This window comes from Stigmatopora argus, chromosome 14 (assembly GCF_051989625.1).
Source record: "Stigmatopora argus isolate UIUO_Sarg chromosome 14, RoL_Sarg_1.0, whole genome shotgun sequence".
NCBI lineage: Eukaryota > Metazoa > Chordata > Actinopteri > Syngnathiformes > Syngnathidae > Stigmatopora > Stigmatopora argus.
The window spans coordinates 8,121,300-8,143,818 of record NC_135400.1 but is presented as its reverse complement, the minus strand read 5'-3'; the positions used below and the strand labels follow the sequence as shown (position 1 = coordinate 8,143,818).

Below are 22,519 nucleotides of genomic sequence, written 5' to 3'. Positions count from 1 at the left end.
CGATAACTGCCCTTATAAATGATTATGATTCCCCTTACAAACCCCAAAAAAACCTTACAAACACCGTACCGGTGTTTGTAAGGTTTTTGGGGGGTTTGTAAGGGGAATCATAATCATTTATAAGGGCAGTTATCGGCAGAGGTTGACAGGTATGTAGTTGGGGCTTTGGGATGGATCTGTGTGCGTTCACCTTGTGTGTCCTGTCCATGTGAATATTTTATGCAATTCGCCTATTGTATTTTCTAATCAAACCCTGTCTGTCTATTTAAACCCTGTGTGTTTGTCAGTCTTTGTCGGATCATCTACTTTACCCTGCTTTGTCTGCGTTACGCTATGTTGCCTTGCCATGTTTCAAGTTCCTCGTTTCCCCATGTCTTCCATGTCAGGTTTGGTTTTGTTATTTAATTATAAGTCCTTGTTATTTTATTGACACACCTTCTTAATTAGTTATTTAAGTTTTTGTCAGAGCACTCCTTCCACGTCCACGAATGGTTCTCTCTCTCTTTGTACCCTGCGATTGGCTGGCCACCAATTCAGGGTGTCCCCTGCCTGGTGCCTGTAGTTTAGCTGTGATAGGCTCCAGCACCCCCACAACCCTAAGCAGTTTAGAAAATGAATGAATGAATGTTGATTACAACACATGTATACAGTGCATAATTCTGACACATAGATTAATATATGACAGTATTTTAATGCCTGAACTTGGGTATTATCGATATTATCAATAAACAAATTACTAATATAAGTTTGATTTTAAAAAAATAGAATCCTTTTCATTTTTGACAGAGAACCTTTTGATTTTTGGACCTCTGTGAACTTTATTTTAATTAAATATCAAAATGGTTTAGGGTTTTTTCTTATCTAGTTATTTATTCTTATCTATTTATTTTTTTATTTTAGTTTATTTCATGTGTTTCTGTTTTCTTACCCAACAAAACAAGTCATAGAATTAACGTTTTACCAGAGGAGGGAGCCATAATCTTGTTTATACTGTGACTGTGGAAGAAAATAGCATTTCACCAGCAAAGGGAACCATGTCATTTTTGTTGTGCCACTGTTAGTAAAAATGCTCTTATATATTTTGAGACACCATAAAGAATTTGATCTGAGGTATTTTAATGTGGGAAGCAAGATTACATAATCTGAAAAAAAGAAACAATAAGTCAAAGTTGTTGGAATTTCAATTTGGGCCTTTAAGGGTCTCACATTTCATCCCATATTTCAAAAACATGCATGTTGTCCATAATTTAAATGCAAACGTGATTGTGAATGGCGTTTTGTGGCCCACTACTGTTGAATTAAGTCTGCAGGTAAGGCTCCAACTCACCTGCAATTCTAATGAGGCCACTCACATCTTAAAAATGGCTGGTTCAAAGGACTTCAATAAAACAAACACATTTTCAGGTCAGAAAAGAAATTCTGGCAATGATTGCTCTTTACTGTGCTCGCTGCTCCAAGCACTTTCTGCATCACTAAAAAGGAAATTTGCACTTCAATAGAGACTAAATGTGACATCACATTCCAAATCTTTTTATTTATAGACCAGGTAAACAACTACAGATCTGTGATCAAAAAGTAAATGTTTCCATGTATTTAATACACGAATAGACGCAGCGTGAGCCTTTTTTTTTAGTCAAAAATCATGTTCACATTTAAGCAGATGCTTTAATTTTTGATGATTGATAATTGTTGTCGTCAACTAATGTGGTGAAGAATATTTAGGGGGCGGGTGAGAAGTGGGGAAGCAATAAAGCCATGAGCGTATTTCACGTGTCGAGAATTGAAAACGCATTTCTTCTTCTCTGCCAGCTGGTTGCTTTGCTGCATGGGAGTCTAATTTCCTGCTGTAACTGATAACGGTTGACATCTGGTGTCTCTAAGACGGGTTGTGGATGAAAAGGCAAAGATATGTCTGGTCTCCACCATTTGGATGAATCGCTGTGTAAATTGATTTGTGTATGCTGTTTGGTCAATAGTTGTCAACCGTCTGGCGCAGGTGTTATTTCTTTATTTATCTTTTTTTTTTTTAGGAGGCCGGAGGCTTTTGTCCAGTGCTCAGCAGCAGCTGCAGAAATCCATAAAAGAAATCATATGACCTGCGCCAACAGCATTAAGATGAAAGACAAGTGACAAGATGTGAGTTATTGCCAGCTCAGATGGGGCCTGCATAATCTGGGATTTGATGGAAGCCAGATATCGCCCACACGGCCCCTTCTGTTTCCTTTCTACAGAAACATATCCGCAACAAAGGTCAGTGCTTGTAAAAACTTGGGAAAAAGTTCATTTGATCTAACCAGCTTTGCATAAGAAAATCTAGCAGACATGCTACTAGTAGTCTCATCTTGGATGATACATTTAATTTAATTGAATCAATTAATTTGAGGTTTTTTTTTTATATTTCAGATGAAAAATAAATCAATTAAAAGTTTTTGTTATTGTTTGCCAAAATTGAGATGTAATTCCATGAGGAACAATTATTTCTTTGTGAAGCTATTATCTTGTTTTGGGGAGCTGACAGCAAAAAATAGGGTGAAAGAAAATCTATTACCACTTACCTAAGATTATGAGAAGCTTTGAACAAAAAAAAAAATCTTATGAAAGAGTGTCTGTTTGTGGCGTTATGGCTCAGTCTAGCAAATGTTCTCTGTCACCATCACGGTCTTAGAAGATGACATTATTCCTGTCGTTGTCATTACAGATAAATTATGCCACCAGTTGTAAGCATGCCATCACTCAATATTGAACCCACATTGTGGGTTCAATGATCTCCATGATTTCCATGATATTCCACCATTTCTATCTCTCCACTAACTAAGAGGCACCTAATATCAAATTAACAAAAAAATGGAGGTGAAGGTACTCGGTCGTTTGGTCGCCGGTCTTTTGGTCGCCCGGAAGGTTATTGATAATTACCATTTTAATCGTTGCTCAAATTCCCTAAATACAAACTGCGAATTATTATTTAGTCATACTTAATGCCCTATTAATTATTAGGCTAAAGAAAAGCTCCAAATTTCCCGTACTTTTATTGTGTTTTGTTGGAGAACTTGTTAAGACCCTGACTGACGTAGCTTCTTAAAGGGACAACGCATGTACATACAAACACTTATACACTCACACGTCCGCTCAGTGAAACTGCTCAGGGCCATTGTTGGCTTTTATTGATGCGTAGACCGTGTTGTTTTACCTTGTTTTGTCACCGGTCTTTTGGTCGTCGGTCTTTTGGTCGCCGGTCTTTTGGTCGCTGGTCTTTTGGTCGCCCGTTGTTTGGGTCCGGGCGACCAAAAGACCGCGACCAAAAGTCCGGCGACCAAAAGACGGCGACCAAAAGACCGGCGACCAAACGACCGCACATGGGAGGGGAATAGAATTACTATAGAATAGATGGCAGCAGCTTTAAAATGTCCGCAGGGTCATTATTGCAGTAGATAAAAGACTGAATGTCTCATATAACCAATCTATTGGAGAAAAAAAAAGAGAAATACTTGGGACTTTCATCACATCATACGCCGCTCGTTCATTTTAGCTATCGGATGCTAACATGGGAGATAATCATCATCATCGGTGAGGCTGCTAGGAAAGGAACATCATTCTGACGTGATGTATTTCTTACATTTAATAGCGTTTGCTGTGGGGAGGGGAGCATTTACTCAATGCTGGAAGAAAATCTAGTGGGAGTGTTGGTGGGGCAGCCCTGAACACTTAAATGAGGCTCTTTAACTTCATGCCAAAGGAATGATGGTAATAATCCAGGACACGGTAACCTGTGATGAATACATTCCAAAAGATCTCCCACACATTCACACTCAAATGCAAAATGCACCCTTCACTGGACTGGTGCAAAAAGCTCTGCCATTAAAGAGAAGAGAAGTGAATGAAGACCATCGGAAAATTGTGTCATCAAAACAAGCCACAAAACATGACATCAGGGAAGGCCTATCCTGTGTAATTCGGGGTCAAGGAGCCAAACCATAAATTCCCACTTTATGACAATGACACAGGGTTTAAATACATAGGCAGCAGATCATAAAACAAATACAAACACCTGAGTCACATGAAGGAAGCAGACACAGCAAGTGGAACACATTCATAATCACACAGAAGGAAAACACACACATCCACCTAAGACCCCAACAAAATGTAACACAGCTTATCGACCCCTGACCGTAAAGGGTCAAGGTGGTGCAATTTTCATATTCATTCATTCCTTCCTTTGCTTAACCCCTTCATCCTCAGAAAGGTTGTGGGGGTGCAGGAGCCTATCCCAGCTGACTTTCGGGCATGAGGCGGGGGACACCCTGAATTGGTGGCCAACCAATCGCAGGGCACCCGGACGAGGAGACAAAACCATTCACGCTCACACTCATACTTAGGGGCAATTTAAATTGTCCAACCAGTCTACCATGCATGTTTTTGGAATGTGGGATGAAACCGGAGGACCCAGAAAAAACCCATGCAGGCCTAGGGAGAACATGCAAACTCCACACAGGTGGACCAACCTGGATTTAAACCTAGGACCCAGAACTGTGAGGCTGACGCGTTAACCACTCAGAGTTTCATGTATTTTTACTTTTAAATTATGAGTACGTATAGCTCTCAAGGAATAATATTTGAAAATATGAATTGTTTATGGCTCTCTCCATCAAAAAGCTTCCCGACCCCTGGTATAAGCTCTCAAGTGTGAACTTTTAAAAATAGTTGCCCCTAAAGTAGGGGTCTCAAACCAGTCCTCGGGGGCCGCTGCGGGGGCAGGTTTTTGCTCCAAACGATCCAACACAAACAGTTTAACCCAGGGGTGTCAGACTCGGGTTGGTTCGCGGGCCGCTTTAACGTCAACTTGATTTCACGTGGGCTGGACCATTTTAGATATAATATTTAGATATTTTTTTATATAAATGGATTAAAAGAACTGGATTAAAATCCCTGAATATTCAGTTTTTTTTATAGATCTAAAACAATGTTTATTTTAGCTTTTTTATATATATTTTTAGATTTTACAAAATGATTTTTGGACTAAAAACACAGAAAAAATGATTAAAAAATTACAATTATTGATCTAAAAGGGGGGAAAATCAGGAAATTTAATAAACATCTATACTCTTCATTTTAATTTGATCCTAAAACAGAAAGTCAGCACTCTTGATTTACTTTCCCCGGCCACACAAAATGATGCGGCGGGCCAGATTTGGCCCCCGGGCCGCCACTTTAACACAGTTTAACCAATGAGGTTTCTGCTGAAAAAAAGCAGCACCTGACTCAATCCACTGATTGTACTTGTAGAATACCAGATTGGTGGAAAAATTTCCTTATACAGGTTGGAACGAAAACCCGCACCCACTAAGGTCCTTTCTGGAATAGTTTGGGGATCACTGCCCTAAAGTGTCAAGGTGGTGTCATTTTATTATAATTATCATTATTTAGAAAAACAGTTGTTTGTTTTATCGCAAACTGTTCTGATTAGGCCTAAACAATTGTCAGGTGGGTGTGTTTGTGTGTTGCGCGTGCTGTGGATTGGAGTGGGAGGAGGCGCGCACACACGCACACGCACAAGCGCACACGCGTCCCACGATCACAAGCCTGGGACCAGTCTGCCGGTGAAAGGGGCTCCCGTCGTGCCCCCCCACCCCGTGCCGTGCCGGCGGCGACGTCTCGCCACGGGTGATAAACAACGCCTTGAGTCAAGTGTTGCGATGGACGCGGAAGGTGGCGTGCGTGGTGGGCGGACGAGGAGAACAGGGTGCTGCTGTGATGGCGATGGTGTCACCTCTGGGCGCGCGTCCATGTGCTTCGCAGGCAGGGAAGACTGGGCGAGAAGAAGTGGCATGCGGACGACGGAATTGACAGCGCAATGATGAGGAGGAACGCGAGACCGGACCCACGAGGTTCTCGTGGAGGTACCGCTGCTAACATGGAACAGAGGGAGGACATGCCCCCGTCGAAGGAGGACAAGCGCAGGCGAGAGAAAAAGCCCAAATCCGTCAAGCTTTTTCGGAAGACATCGCTCAAGTCCGTGGGGAGTTTCATGAACCGAATCATGAAAACTCTCGGCACTTTCAGCCACTTTGCGGACGCGCAGGACGCGGAGGACGATGACGGGGGGTTTAAGAATGGCGCACCTTGCACCCTCAGTGCCAGCTCAGGGATTGTCAAAGAGGATGTACAGGTGCCTCGGTTGGCCAAGAACCCTCCTCTGGGCAGGGATAAACTACTTCATAGCTATGGGGACAAGATGCCTGGCGTTCTGGGTTTGAAAAACCACGGGAACACGTGTTTCATGAACGCCGTGGTGCAGTGTATGAGCAACACCGACCTGCTGGCCGAGTACTTGGGACTGGAGAGGTATAAGTTGGACCTGAGTGACAGGGCTCTAAATGGGCTTGAGACCCGCTTTGCTCATGGAGAGGTGACGGAGCACTTGGCCTCGCTTGTTAGGGCTCTGTGGACTTTGGAATATACCCCACAGCTCTCTGTGGACTTCAAGGTAAGACCACCCAACCCAAGGATGACCTTCTTCTATAATGTAGAGCAGTGATGTGTAACCATAGTACTAGAGAAAATGACAACTGTGAAAATTAATGAATGAATTCATTATAGCAGCGTCAATAATATTTAAATTCACAACTAGGGAAGTCCCTGATCCAATTGAATTATCAGAAATTTGCGCCCGATCACGTCATTTCAACAGGATCGGGATCGAATGGAAAATATTGTATTTTTAAAATGTGTTTATTCATTCATTCATCTTCTATCCCAGTCGACTTCGGGCAAAAAGGCGGAGTACACCCTACACTGGTCGCCAGTCAGTCATAGGGCACACAGAGAGACAAACGACCATTCGCATTCACAAACATACCGCCACCAGCGGGAATCGAGCCCACACCTGCTTGCACCCAATTCAGGCGAGTGAACGTCTACACTAGGGGTGTCGAACAAGTTAGACAAAAAGAGCCAACATTTTAAACTATGCGAGATAAAGAGCCTTATGGCCGAAGCAGCATAAAAAAAAATCAAATCTGCCCAATTACTTTTTAAATATCATTTATTTGTTTTTAATGGGCCCTGATGAATTTGAGTATGTTTTAAGAGAGAATAAAAATAAGAGAAATTTGAAACAAGGCAAAGAGACACAGTATATACAAATTATGATCAGAAGCAAAGAGCCGCATGTGGCTCGAGAGCCGTGTGTTCGCCACCCCTGCTCTACAACATTCAGGATCATTAATATCTTTTTAAAGGGCCACAACTATATAAATATATACTGTTTTGTACAAAGCAGGACGCAGAAGTAAACTTTAACAGTAGGAAAATGTTATGCTTGCTCCCATGGGAAAATAATGAAAAGATAGCATGACGCAAGAGTGATAATGTCAGAAGTATGGAAATATTTCTCATTTGAAAGTGGAGTTTTTTTCTCTCTATGATAAAATTCCGAGGTAGCAGATTGGTATTATTTTTCAGAAGAACCTGTTGTAAAAATGCTGCCAATTTACCCACAAAAAGAAAGCAATTTATTATTAAATTAGACTCACTTTGTGGTGGCTAGCACACACTCCAATTGGTTGAGATTGAGGCTGACAAGGATCAACAAGTAAAGTCACCACAAGCAAGTTAAAGTAGTGGAATATTTTCCACTTTTAAAATGATACATTTACCCTTTGGATCTATTTTATGTGACATTTATGCTTGGTTTTGTGCTGAGAGAGATTTTTCTGATGTATGAGTAGAATATTTTGGCTCTTGGCTCTGAAAAGGTTGGAAAAACTCTGATATGACGCTTTCTTAACCTTGTTTGAGCCAAGACACATATTTTGAAAAAGAAAATCTCAAAGGTCGGGAAACACTTGAAGACAAAATCTTATCACCAAATGTCACAAAAAGTACTGTTCTATCTACCCCTTTTAAAAAGAATGATATACCTACTCTACTCTATATTAACTCTTTCAGTGCCTTTGGCGGTGATGGATGTCCAAACATGGCTCTTTTCGTCCTTTTCTCTTAAATTTTAAAAGCTCTTTTTCACTGTTAGATGTCCAATCCATTTGACCTAGGAGGTTGGCAGCAGATTAAACATTTGTTTCTTTACTGTCAACCGTAAAAGTTCAAATAAATTGGACGTGTGTCATCGTCATTGGCAGCTAATGATTTCACGGCTATAATTTCTGCACCACTACTACTGTTATATAATTAATTATTGGACTTTAAGGTATCACAAATTTTTGCAGCTTTTACAAATGGGCTATAAATCATGGTTAATAAAGCAGTATTCAAAATATTACTCACCTCTACAAGCTGTACATTGATAAAATAACATTCTTTTTTTTCCATTTATTCAACGTGGAAAATCTGAAAACCTTTTGACTGAAAATGAAGATCATTTTGAAGTTTATTTGTTGATTTCTGTTGAAGAAATGCTTCCAATTTTATTTGGCCACTATTGTGTCAACCCTTCAGAGACTGTCGATTGGACCTTGAGGGAAGGTAATATAACTATATAGGCCTTCAAATTTTGACAGTGTGCTTTATTTTTCTCTCAAATTGTGATTTGTTGATAGCAAGCAAAATTGTTAACTCCATGACCTCGGTGGTCTCCTGTCAGCTGATAAGCAGGCTTCTGTTTAATGTCACCAGAGCCCACACAGGGGTCATTAGGTGCTCCATTTCCGTGCTTTTCCCACCATAGTATTTCTCTGTTGTCCTAACAATAGTCTGAAAATACTAAATAAATCAAAAACAGGTAAGTTTGTGAAAGACTTGACTTCTGATGATCACGTGCTGTGACAGATTTGTATGAGGAGATCCTCTAGCTCTTCTTTACACTGCCTGTGCTTAACATAGAAGGGGGTGGGGGGCTATACTTAATCTGCCTGCAGCTCTTTGTACTGGATTTCTATGAGCTGAGGCAAGAAGTAGATAATATGGAAGAGTGAACAAAGAAACTCAACAATGCATCCATTCTTGGAATTGCTAATTACTCTGTTGGAAAATGATACATATACACATGTACGCTTACCGGAACACGTTAGCCCATATTGATTCCTATGACTTTCCTCACTCTTCAATATATTGGAGCGAGGAAGGTAAAGCTATAAAGCTTGTCTGAGAAGCACAAGCAGTAAGTGTAGTCCTTTTTGCAGCGTGTTACATCGACAGTTGACAGCCCTTGATTGATTGACTCCTACATAATATTGTTGTTGGATCCACCCCCCGCTCGCCTCTTCATTGTTAGCCCCAAAAATCTCCTATTTAGACCGCAATACTGCATGCATTCTTCACATCTTAACCACTGATTTAAACCAAGAAAATTCCAATCATGAAATCCAAACACCTCTACCACCACACACACACTTGCACACCGTAGAAAGTCCAGGGTTTATACAGCCAAACCCTTCTAAAATGGCCTGTTGAGTAATAGCAAAGCAGCTTGCCAGAAGGCATTCGAAAATGACCCTAGAGCTTTACTATTGGAAGGGGGTGAACAAAGCTCATAGCTTCAGAAAAATCTTAAAGAATATGAGTCAGTGCTATTTCTGGAAGATCTTTTAAAGGGGCACTAAAAGGAGTTACATTGAAATCATTCTCAGAGGTATTTATATCTTAATTGCTGGAGCATCACAGTTATTTTGAGTTGTAAAATACAACATTTGAAGTAGGCATGGGCAAAAAAAAATCAATTTTATGAGATAATTTGAGTTGTTTACTTCTATTGAGATTTAAAAAATATATATATAGTTTTTAAAAATGTTTTTTTGCCGAAAAGGAAATCATGCAACCAATTATTCTATGAGAAAGATGTCCTTTTGAAGTGATAATTATAATCAGGAGTTACTGCACAAACAGGGGGGGGGAAGCTGATGTTATGTACTTTATTTGCATTTTTTTGTTTGTTTAACATTTAATATTTGGTAACCCTTTCTAGGGCAGGTCACTACTTTTTGTAATAAACATAAACATCTACTGTCCATATACAAGGGCATGACATTTTGACTAGAACACAATAACATTTGATTTACAATCCAAAAGATTATGTTAACATAACTCGATGCTGGATCCCAATTAGAAATGTTATTAAATTAATATTAATTATTATTATTTGTATATATTTTATGTAAACGAATAACACATCAAATTATAACAAATCAAATACAATTCCATTGTACAGACTTGACCATGCCATTGACAGGGATAGACGTCAAATTCATTTAAATATTAAGAGATTGGCTTTGAGTCTTTGTCTTTTGTTGTCATTACCTCTTAAAAAAGGAGAAACAAAATCTGGAATATTTTTTTTTTAAATTGTCAAAAGCACCAGGGATTTTATTTTTTTTAGGCCATATCCCCGGCCCAGATTTTTATTTATTTTTGTTACCTTGGACCTAGTTTAGCGTCATACTCCTTATTCTGTCCAGGACCGCTACAATGCAAATGTAAATGTGCTCCCATTTGCTGAAAAGAAAAAGTTCTTCAAAGAAAGTTGAATGAATGAAATAGGTTGTTTGGCTGTGCGTCTCGGTCAAGAGGAACAAAAAAAAACATCACAGAAAAGTCCTGCTGAATGCTTGGAGCTCTGCCACATTCCGCAACCACCTGGTTTATGGGATGACATAAGCTAATGGAGTTTTTAATTTGTTTCCCATTGTTATAGTTATCTTGTTTCTAGTGATTTAGTAATGTCAAGGCATGTAGAACAGCTGTGGCTGAGTGTTTTCTACCCAATGTGGCAGCAGAAGTAGGCTTTTGATGTGGACACTTCTTGTTGGTTTTCTGAATCCCCCCTGGCAAGATGTGTGTTTGCGTAGAGGGGCCTGGACAGGGACAAACCCTTCAAGTCAAACAGTTACTCCATAGACAATTTATCAGTTTCCATAACATGAGATGCCTGAGAAAGAAGGGAGTGCAGTTAAACATGCAAGGTGGATGACCTCCAATGTTGTTCTGGACCAAAGGTTGAACGGTTGGTAGGCTAATAACAGCGGAAGCTGCAATGTTATCTTTTGAAAAATGTTGTCATTTCTTTTGTGGAAATGATCGGCGGCATTACAGTCTTACGTTTGGACCTATCCACAGTTCCCACAGTTGGTAGATAACATATCGCTGTTTGTGAATCATCCCTGTGTTTAAAGATAATCTCCAGTAGGACAAACACTAAAAGAGCGATATTCGTTAGATAATGATCTTTAGACTTTGAGCCTTTGGGGTGAATGAAGCCTCACTTTCGCTTTTTGGTCAGGACCATTTTATGACTCTGCCAAGGAATTGCCCACCTTTCCAGCAGATTTTAGCGTTTTCCTTTACCAGAAGTAGAGGAGGTTTAGTGACGTTGCCAGACCTTCGATTTAGTATATGATGTCGTAGTGTAAATTGACCCATAACAGGCACATAGCGTGCAGTATATGATGGGATTAGGAAGCAAAGAGTACAGTCTGTTGCCCCTCTTCTGTAATCTGTCATCTGTGTTTGTGTTTTTCTAGGATGGCAATCAAAAATCAAACTTTTAATTCTGTTCGAAAAGAGTTTGGGACTGAGGTATACGTACTGTATTAATACGTAAAATGGCCGTTTTATTTTTTGATTAGAAGTCTATAATGTGTTAGACTTTAGTATTTGAAGTGCTTTATGTTTCTTTGAAGAAATAGAAGTCGGGTATGTTTTTAAAATTGTTAAACTGTGCAAGCTCTAAATGAAAAACCCACAAATATAATGATACTCTGGTTTGCCACTTGGAGAAGTAATTATTTCAGAATAGATTTAAAACAATGCATTTTATCATAGAAAATGTGTGTCTGCCGTGTGTTTTGAATAAGGGAAAGTCTGAAAGATACTGAAATAATACAATAGAAAGTGTTTGGGCTCATGATCAATTATTCAGACTAAATATCCCAGTTTTGCTGCAAGAACGTTATTTCGTTATTTGTCTCTGCAGGCTATCGTGTCAAAGTATGGATCGCAATTCCGTGGCAATTCCCAACATGATGCCCTGGAGTTCCTTCTGTGGCTACTGGATCGCGTCCATGAAGACATCAATCTGGCCTCCCACAATAATAACAATACAACCAAAGCTTGTGAAAAGGTGAGAATACATTTATTATTACTTCGATTGTTTTTGCAGCAATGAAAATGCCATTTTCAACTGTACTACAGACGCTCCCCTACTTACGAACATTCGAGTTACAAACAACGGTACATACGAACATGTCTGCAAATTGCGTTTATGTCGAAAACTGTTCGTAAGTTCGATTTTGTATTGCGCGCCTTTTTCCGAGTAGTGCTTCTTTCCGCCGCTAATACCGACGCCTGGCGCTGTGAGAGCTCAGCTCACCCAGCATCCACCTTCCTCTGCCCAGTTCGTTGCAGTGCGGAAGTGCGTGAACGTATCTCCAGTGCGCAAAGAACCTTTTTATCATTAAATATCTCGTGCATCCATTATTCAATATGGTTGGTGAAAAGCGAAAGGCTTCTATTGAGGGAGGTGCAAGGAAGAGGCAAGCCGTTTCATTTGAAATGAGTGGCAATAATAACGAAGCTTGATGCGCGTGAGAAAGTGGTGAGCATTGCACGCGAATACAACTTGAATCTTTTGACCGTCAGTACCATTTATAAACATAAAGATCAGGCAGCAGGACCCAAATATTGAACGTTGCACAAAGTTTGCAAATCAATTGAATGATGCCATACAGTGCTACCGCATCCTTTATGATGAAAAAAAAAGAAAACTGCAAACGTCATTAGATAGCTTCTTTTGGCCAGTTTTTAGTAAATCTCTCTCTCTCTCTAATGTATGTATACAGTACTGTATGTATTCTCTCCATTTTATTAAATGTTTTTTTCAGTACAAACCAATGCGTGTTACTTATACAAGCCTTAAACATACAAATGCACTTATATAAACCTTCAATATACTTATATAGGCTTCAATATACTTATATAGGCCTTCAACATAAATTATAATACAAAATATAGCACTGAGCAACTTACGAACAAATTCAACTTATGAACAATCGCTCGGAACCTAACTCGTTCGTAAGTAGGGGAGCGTCTGTATTTATATAATCAAGATGCTAAGTGTGTTCTTAACTAATTACGTCAAAAAGATCCCTTTATACTTTATAAAGATCTGATGTATGTGACTATATTACTATTGTTACTTTAACGTGTTTGTTTTTGGTTTCTGATAAAATGAAAAAAATGCCCTATCAAAAATGCAATTTATATTACAGGGCAATTTATATATAGTTTTTTTTTCTCCATTGTGTATTTTTGCCTGGTGCGACTTATAGTCTGAAAAATACGGTACATGCCATGTGTAGTTTTATCAGGATGACAACCATTAACATAATTTATGAGAGGAGTTACACTTGCTGATGGAGAATCATTAGGAAATGCAGTTCATCTATTAGAACTCCTTCCTCGGGCGTTAGCTCAAATGATTTATTCTGATTTTCTGTCATTATGGGATCTGGAGATATCTACATCAGAACGTCTTCTCTCAAGGCTATGGCATAGTTATTTAAATATACGGACAGCCAACATGCAAACTCGTGCGCTGATAACTCATAATCCTCTGAATCGAGACAATACTTTTGATTCCCAGAACACAAAGACACACAAACAAATGATTAGCACAACACACAAAGCAGTGGGCAAAAAAAGACACTAGAGGGAAAAGAAAATAAGCAAATGAATCCACAACATTGAACCTGATGAAGAAAATCAGTCCAGATGGGAATGTGGTAGTAATGCTACATGTGGGTAATTATCTCTTCAGTAGGCCACACTGTTCAAAGCAAAAACAAAACCAGCACTAGACAAGTTTTCTTTTATATTAGTCTGACCATTTTGGCACCATTCAGTGTTGGCCTCTTGCAGGTTATCAGAGACTTTGTGTTTATCAGGAAGAAAACATGTGGTCAAATATTCCTCTGAGGGAAATAGGAGGGAACATCACTTTGTACCATGTTTGTCTCCCCATGAATCATAGTCTCCTCCCTTGTATTATCTTCATTAGCTTCATCCCTGTGAAGCTCGAACACACTTTACCTCAATAAGAATGTATAATGCTGTTGTGGTATGCAATGTGCTATCACTACAGCACAAAGGAGCTTTGTGAGGGGCTCCGATGGGGCCATCGTGAGGGCAACACTTTGAGTAAGTGTCTCACTCATGCTCACTCATAGTCACATTACCTGGGTGAGAGTTTTCTCTAACAGACTATTATTTATCCTTTGTGGACTCTTCAAAATTTGAAAATGTTCCACCTTTGTTTTATTCTAGGGTGTGAGGTCTTTGAGGTCAGAGTCACTTTGATGCAAGGCTCAAACAGCTTTGATAAGTACATACACATGAGCATTTGAAGCTAGTCAACAATATTAATTTATAATGCGTCTTATTCCTCCTGTGGACCTCTGATCATTATTTTTAACCATATGGTTCTTTTTTTTATAACAGCACAAAACATCTACTCTTAAGATTTTACAGTGGTACCTCGAGATACAAGCTTAATTCGTTCCGGGACTGAGCTCGTATGTCGATATTCTCGTAACTCGAACGAATGTTTCCCATTGAAATGAACTAAAAACAAATTAATTCGTTCCAACCCTCTTAAAAAACACCAAAAACAGGATATTGGATTGGAAAAAATGTTTTATTTCTTCTAATTCGCCATCTATTAACAAAGTAACACATAACTAGTGGTTTAATATTACTAAAATGTGTTTAATAGTACTAAAATTTGCAAAGCAATTCTCATATATATATATATATATATATATATATATAGATTGCTCAATGCGAACGATTTTGTTTCTTTTCTCAACATGTTATGATCTTTCTCTGTCTTTTTGTCTCCTTGAAAATATCGCTGTCTCAAAGAATTGTCAATCTAATTTTGGGTGGAAAAAAATCGTATATTTTATGTTTAAGTCTAGTGTTTAGTGTCCTCAGCTTTCCTCATGTAGTTTGTGAATGAATATGCAAGGCCAGGTGACATTTCATAAACCTACTCTATATAACCCACACACATTCTAACATTTTGTGCCGAATCTCCATGGTTTTGACTCTTGGCATTCGCTCTCCTTGATTTGTTGATCGTTTATCACTTTGGAAACAGAGCGAGTGTGATGTTCGCTCGCAATCGTTCGCTCTTGCTTGCTTTTGCTCTGAATGTGGCTCTTTGTAAGTTGGAGGAAGAAAGAGACACTTGTTGTGCAGACCTAGTTTTCTGAGAGAGAGGAGAGGAGAGAGAGAGAGAGAGTGGGAAAGATTTGGGACAGAGTTCTGTGGTGACGCGTGGCAATGGAATGGAAGGCAAAACAGTAAGCAGTAGTGACAGTAGGAGAGATCAGGAACAAGTGAAAGGAATTACTTCTTTGATTCTGCATGACATTTCCTTTGTAGAACCTGTAGAATGTGGACTTTTGCACATTAATAAATGCGCCTAGCTGACCAAAAACACTTCTGTTGGTGACAGGGAGCGATTGGTCTCTGTTGTCATGGCTAGAAAATGAAGAAATTTAAAAACATATCTTTCGTGGATCATTTCTGCACCGAAAATGTGATTGGTATGGGCCTTGATTTAATTTCAGCATCATATTAGACTTCCTTATAATTTTCTACCTTCTGTTTGTAACCAAATTTGCATGTTGGAAGTAACTTATCATGAACTGAGATATTAAAGAAAAGGTTTCTGAATAAGACAAAAAGCGGGTAATAATAAGGCTAAGGCTACCACTAACGATTACTTTAAATACATCAGATTGAAAAATACTGAATTTCCATCTCCTTATTTCAAACCAAAACATTTTTTTGTAATTTAGAGTAAATAAAAGGCACAAATATACAATCATTATCAGTCATTAACTACTATGTTCTGACCTGAAAATTTCAATGGACCATCCTAAATGCTGAAATTGATGTGACTAGAATCCATTTTAACATTAACAAGGTGTCAAAAGGTTAAATCAGATTTCAAAATAATTTTCCATTCATCATAATATATAATCATCTATTAGTTGTCAATCGATTGGTCGCCACAGTGCCAAAATAATATTGATGCTCAGCAGCCGTGAAGCCCAATTTGTATTCCACAGTATGCTTGCTTATTCTCACTAGCCTAGAAGAAGAATGTACTCTCGGCCGACGTTAGAAATGTATTTTTTTGACCCGCACATTGGAAAACTGCAAACAATCGTTGTTTCCTTTTACGTAGTCTACCTGTGTATGCTCACAGCTGGTGTCTGCTGTGTGGTCAGTGCCACTCACCACTTAAGTCAGGGCTGCATGCGAATGATTGTGAGATTTGTGTGTTGTCGGTGTGCACACGTGTTTCCTCCCGCTTCTGGCTCTCTGCTGGCTCTGCCAACCTGAAATGGCTTCCTGTGGCTTGTAGCCACCCAGCTGGAAAAGCAGCTTGGAGGGAACGGTGTGAATATGACCACTGAGTACACCTCTGACCCAGATTAATGGCCATTGACTATGATTCTGAGAGGCACAGCGTATGTCAAGGAACACTTTTTGTATACAGAATAGACTAAAACCAAGACAAGAATATTCAATCCCGTTCAAGGTTGTTCACTGTAGCAGAGACATAACTGATGGTTTGGTGCTCTCGTGCAGCGCAAGGATTGTAAATGATTCTTTTGTTATGAAAATGTTATTTTCATTATGCAAGGTTGTGGAAATATGCTTCATTAAAACAAAATGATATCAATTCAAATGTGCTGTTCGCCAAACAAATTAAGGAATGCGTACTGGGACGCTCAATGAACTCTTTAAAACCTAATCGATATAACATTTTTAACGTTTGTTAGCTTATTGCATATGTGGTTGGTAGTAAATGGACTGATATATCGACCAATGTGGAATAGTTGTGTGAATTTAACACCACAGCTATTTTTCTATTCACGTTTATAAGAATAAACTCCATGGATAATGTCTTAAAAAATAGCAAGTTCATTTAAAAAATATCTACAAAACATACAATATATTTTAAAATTATTTAGAATGCGACTAAACATGCAATTTATAAATATCAACATCATAAAACTAAAAAGTTTTGGGTGGCCATCTTTCTGTCTTAAAAATAGCAAGTTAATTTCAAAAATATCTACAAAACATACAATATCTTTTAAATGATTTAGAATGCGACTAAACATGCAATTTATAAATATCAACATGATAAAAATAAAAGAAGTTTTGTGTGGCCATCTTTCTTCAATTAAATATTCCGGGACATCACTTCATAAGAGTTATGAGGCTTTTTTAAACAAAAAAAAACAGCTTTCACTATCACTTATCAATATCTAATTGTGATATTGTCAAACTTTGCTACGTGGAAGGAAGATCCGAACATGTACCCTTAAATTTAAAGTGTTTGGCTAGAAATAAAATTAAATCAGGGAGGTATGTCTATCACATTAAGCCTAAATTTAACGTGCAAAATCTGTCGTATTTGAAAATAATTACCATGCTATTACTGAAAACGATTATCAACAGGATTAATGTAGGAATAATTATTCATCATTAGGTCTTAAAAATCATTTCATTTGTTGTAACAACCGTGACAACTGTCAGGTACCAGAGGCTGCCGTGTGCCTTTTATCGTGTGCTGTGGATTTGCCAGCACTTCTCAGCTCATCTGTTTAGAAGACCGACCCCCCCTTCATTAGAATGAATCTTTCCGCTGCTCTCCTGGTGGTAGGAAGAATCTTCTAATCTAAAGGTATCGTGTCACATTCACTGGTAAACTATGCCTCTGGTGCTCTGTTTTCAATTAAATGTTGCTCAAGTGTGCTCCTTCACTGTGTAGTTTTATATCCTCTTCTCTTTGAGAGCTTGGATATTTCCATAGAAACAAGGAAGGAAGGAAGGATGCTGTTAAGAGGGAGATTCATGTGGCATCTGTTTGCTGTTTACTACCCCACTGAACCAATCCTGATATTCCAGCCCCAACCTATAGATATTTTCATTCTATCTCTTTAGTTCATTACGACAAATTGAATCTGTATGCGTGGAATTGATTAGGTAAATTAATTCAATTTCAGACACAGAAAACATGAAGCACGTGTTTTTGGAAACAAGCTACAGCCATTCTTAAGTTTAGCTCATTTACCTAATACCGCACCAGCATTGCATTTCTCTACTAATTACTAAGCAGCTTTCATGTGTGAAGAGTTTTGGAGCAAAAGGTATGTGTTTGACTCTCTCAAGTGTGTTTTAAGACACATGGGAAATGTTTTCAAGTGTCCTTACATGGTGAATGAAATCATCATAAGATCCTGAGTACTTGTTGAAAGGAGACCAGCCGTAACACTCTTCGAAGGCCATTTAAAAGTGACTTCTTGGAAAGGTTCTACGTTGAAACTGACATGATCATTTTGAGAGATATTTAATATATGGTTTTAGTTTAGCACCAGCAGAGAATTGTATTCAGATTAAAAACCGGCAGGGAGTTGTAATTTCATCATAGTGGCTTCGTGCCCACCGAGAATCCATGTGGTTATTAGGCCTAGTATTTCTTACTGTGTGCAGTAATGTTAGTTAAGAACCACTTGACTTCACCATGCAAATAACATAGAGAATCTTCCATCTTCACTAAGGCCGTCAAGATAGAGGACATTTTTTACTACTACATTTAGTTCTTGTGTTAGCAATCTTCCACCAACCCGGACCGGAAATGATTTCCTATTGGAATTTATTGGTCTTGGTCTTATCTCTGCTTGTCTAACGGCATATTCACACCAGGGAAGTCCATAGTCTGCTTTCTTTTGTTCAGACCAAAATATGGACCCTATCTGGTCTGGTTCCTTTTCACATTGCAATTCTCGCAAGAGTCTCAGAACTTGACAAAAAAATTCACTGAGCTGCAAACATCATTCAACCGTTTGGAAAAAAAAGGGTCTGGCTGTCATAACAAGGTAAAATACAGAAGTAAGAAGTCATTGAGTTGTGATACTTACCAGACAACACTACCTATAATGTGGCTGCGGAAGCCTGTTTGTTACATGCAAAAAAGAGTGTGATTTCAGAATTGGTTTGCACCACGGTGTAGACCAGAACTGAGACCACCTCTCGGCCAAGGTCTTGAACCAGCTGTCTAATTTGCACCAAAGTTCACTGGTTGGTAATCACGCCAGCGCAAAAGGTGCGCACCACAAACTTTTTGGGTTTAGTCCTGACCAAACTATGAATGTGCAAATGTGTGCACTGAGTGTTGGTCTTGTCTCGTTCTCGACTCCCAAAATTCCTTTTGGTCTTGAGCACAACCCCGTTCCTACATCGTGCATAAAAAAGTCATTTCACCCAGTTTCTACACCCCATAACTGGTTGATTTTGGAGGGCGACAGCAAAACAGTTTTCTTTTATACCAAAAAGCTAACATGCTTGGCAAAATAACACTTTAAACACCATCAAACTGCAATATGACAAACACAAATGTTTCGTACTCCTCGCAATTTGCCCCACACAAATGCTGAAGAACAGAAAGTCTTTAGAGTAAATGGATATTCGAGAAAACATTGGAATAGATGAAGATGAGTTCAATTGAATAGATTTTTTGTGTGTGGGAGGACAATAATAATGTGTGCTGGAGCACCATGCAGTGAAAGTGAGTAATTGAGTCAAGATGGTCGTCAAGCACCAAGAAATGTGAGTGCAGGTGTGTCTGAAAATAGAGATTGAAAAGCCTGAAGAAGTTTTTCCAGCAGATTTAGTATAGTACTTAGTTTTTTTGTTGAGTTATCGTCAGCCAGACAGATAACAGCTCCAAGGAGTGACTCGGTCCTTCTTCCAGCCCTCACAACATAGAAATCGTTTTTTCGTAAAATGTGGAAAAAAGGTATCGTATAAGTCTTCATAGGACCCCAAGCGCCTTCGTTTGAATTCAGAACGGACTTCTTAAATTCCATATTTGTATGTTAGTTTGGTTTTGGTTCCAGTTTTTTTAATCATATTTTTTAAGCACTGAGTGTGACAGTTTCATTTTCCTCTGTTGCATTCTAATTTTCTAATTAGGCATGCAAATTACAGCATCCTTGCTATCCTTCAGAGTTCCTTAACAATGATGAAGTATCATCCTCTAATGCTTCTAACAATCCTGATTAGCTCAAGTGGGTAAGTAAATTATTCATTTTTAAATGATCATGAATTAATATCCTACTTTTTGTGAACAGGTCATTGAATACTAAAGAGTAGTTGCCACAATGCATAGGATTTTGTTCCAACATGAACTGTTGTAATGTATCCTTAGAAAATCACCTATTTAGAAGAATGAACAAATGGCTCCAAGGGACTTTTTAAGTTATAATACAATAGACACATGTTCACTTGATGTGGTACTACTGTTAAATTAGGCTATGTTAACTCCGCACGTTGAAGTGACCCACTTCCGATTTTTTTTCGGCTTTTGTTAGATACTTTCTTGGGGGTTTAAATGGGCCGAGTCGCCTGAAATCATGTATTTTCAATTCTGATCTAGGCCACTTTCGGCAACATTTAGCGGAACGTGGCGGGAGTCCAAACTGTCCAGGTAGGCTGTGTTCAGACTACTTCTTTATGAACCAATCAATTTTTTTAAATATTATCTTTTTGCTTAACCATAACTTTTCAGACTGCCATTTTCCCATTAAGTTCTTTCAAATACTATGTACTAGCTCCTAGTCCAACTTGTGCTCAGCCTAAATTGACGCGCCTGTACAGAACATTGAAAACAAATGACGTCACGAGCACCCTACACATGCTGGATTTATGTTGTTCACAATATTCAACTCATTCTAAAACTGCCACGTTAACTGGGCCTATCCACTTTGCAGATTAGAGTCTTAGGCCTCATTAAATCTAGCTTCAAAGTTCTTCATTTTTACGACAGGGGTCAAGCCAGCCTCCATTCTGAAATACGAGCTCTAGCCAGCCTTGAATGGTGGGATCCTTCAACCCGGCTTTGGGTTATTTAAGCCCTTCAAATACTTATTAGCTGTAACAAATGGCTGTCCCTCCGCTGCTTCGGTGACTGAACAATTCAGACTGCAGCCACATTCCCAAAAATGTGGCCGATTTTCGAATTTAAATCTTCATAAAAACTAAACTGGGTCTGATTTGAAAATATCCGACTAGGGCCATTCAGACCATCACGAAAGTCAGATAAAGGCCCCAAAAAATCAGAATGGGGTCACTTCAGCTTGCAGTATTAACAAAGCCATAGCCCTTAGACTGAACTTTATTTAACAATACTGTCTTTTATAGTAGCACTATTACTTTCCTCATCATTCATTTACTCAGCAGACACGATTTTGGCATACACCTAGAGTATGTCTGTGGTATTTTAGTCCTAACACCTAGCCTTCATATTTCCGTGATGACCACTTGAAGGTTTCCGTGGTCCTTGGCTCGCATTCTCAATTACTTCAGGATAGTGCATTCCCTTCCACGCCACAGTTAGTTTGAATTATTCACATCTGTACTATTACTGGGAGCATTGTGCCCCCCCTTTAAAATCACAGCTCCCACCATGAAAGCCCATCAGGATACTACAAGGTACTCCGCTAAGATGGGGGGTACCCTTTCTGCGTTTGTAACAAGTGGATCTATTCTCAGAGTTGAATCACTCCAAGCAACAACCTTGAAGTGAATTATTGACCAGATCCATGGTGGGACGGAGTGCATCATTAATTTGTGGCATTTTAGGATCTCGTGCTGAAAGACGAATGTCCACCTATCTTACATTTAACAGCAGTGGTAGTGATTTTTGTCATTCAGAATCCTTCTGATTTAAATGGATAATGACTAAATGCGACAGTTTCAAGACTGACAAATAGTCTTTTAAGAACATCGATCCCCTCTTTTGTTCAATCCCACTCTTTTAAGCATCATTGTGTTGTCCCCAACAGTTTTTAACTAAAAATACAGCTCTCTATTGTTTTAGCAATTCAGTTTCATGTTCTTTCTTTGTAAAACAAATATACATTGGAATAGGTGTACAATGATTAATGCGCATTATGCGAAAATACAGATGAAGTAAATACAATTCAGAGATTTCTTCATTTTTATTTACTATTTAAACATTACAACCACTTTAAATATATTGTATATGTGTGTCTTTCTGTTGACTACAAGTACACAATGAAAAGGAAGAAGCAAATTTATTCAATTAAATTAGGATTCCTATGTGCTATATAGGCTGAATGCAATAGAAATAGGCTTTCTCTCAGTCACCATTTAATAGATTGGTGACTTTCCATATACTGACTGTTTTGTTGACCTATATACCAAATTGTTTTAAAGCAAAGAGACGATACAGACCACAAGTCTGATGTCACAACTCAAATTTCAAGTTCACGAGGCAACTTTTATTTAAAATTTACAGGGGCCACAAAGCTAATTATGCATATTCCAATAATACCCAACAAAAATCGACATTTAATTGACTTGTATACAACTATATAAAGTATTCCTTCTATGACAGCTGTGTTGTTTCTAATAACAGGCTGCACAACACAATACTCCAGCGGCTTTAGCTGTAGCCTCCCGATGA

The 22,519-nt window shown here is 38.7% G+C and overlaps 1 protein-coding gene across 3 annotated transcripts in view; it reads left to right on the top strand.

Moving 5' to 3' along the window:
- usp43b (ubiquitin specific peptidase 43b) overlaps positions 1–22,519 on the top strand; it is a 64,196-nt gene that overhangs the window by 10,122 nt on the left and 31,555 nt on the right. The window contains exons 2-4 of one of the 3 annotated variants that reach the window (XM_077619656.1): positions 2,031–2,250; positions 5,794–6,481; positions 11,921–12,067. In XM_077619656.1, coding sequence (XP_077475782.1) covers positions 2,183–2,250; positions 5,794–6,481; positions 11,921–12,067 — 903 coding nt within the window. In that variant the 5' untranslated portion in view covers positions 2,031–2,182. Of the gene's footprint in view, positions 1–2,030; positions 2,251–5,289; positions 5,388–5,478; positions 6,482–11,920; positions 12,068–22,519 lie in introns of those variants that run through there. The other 2 variants (XM_077619657.1, XM_077619658.1) reach the window with 2 other exon arrangements.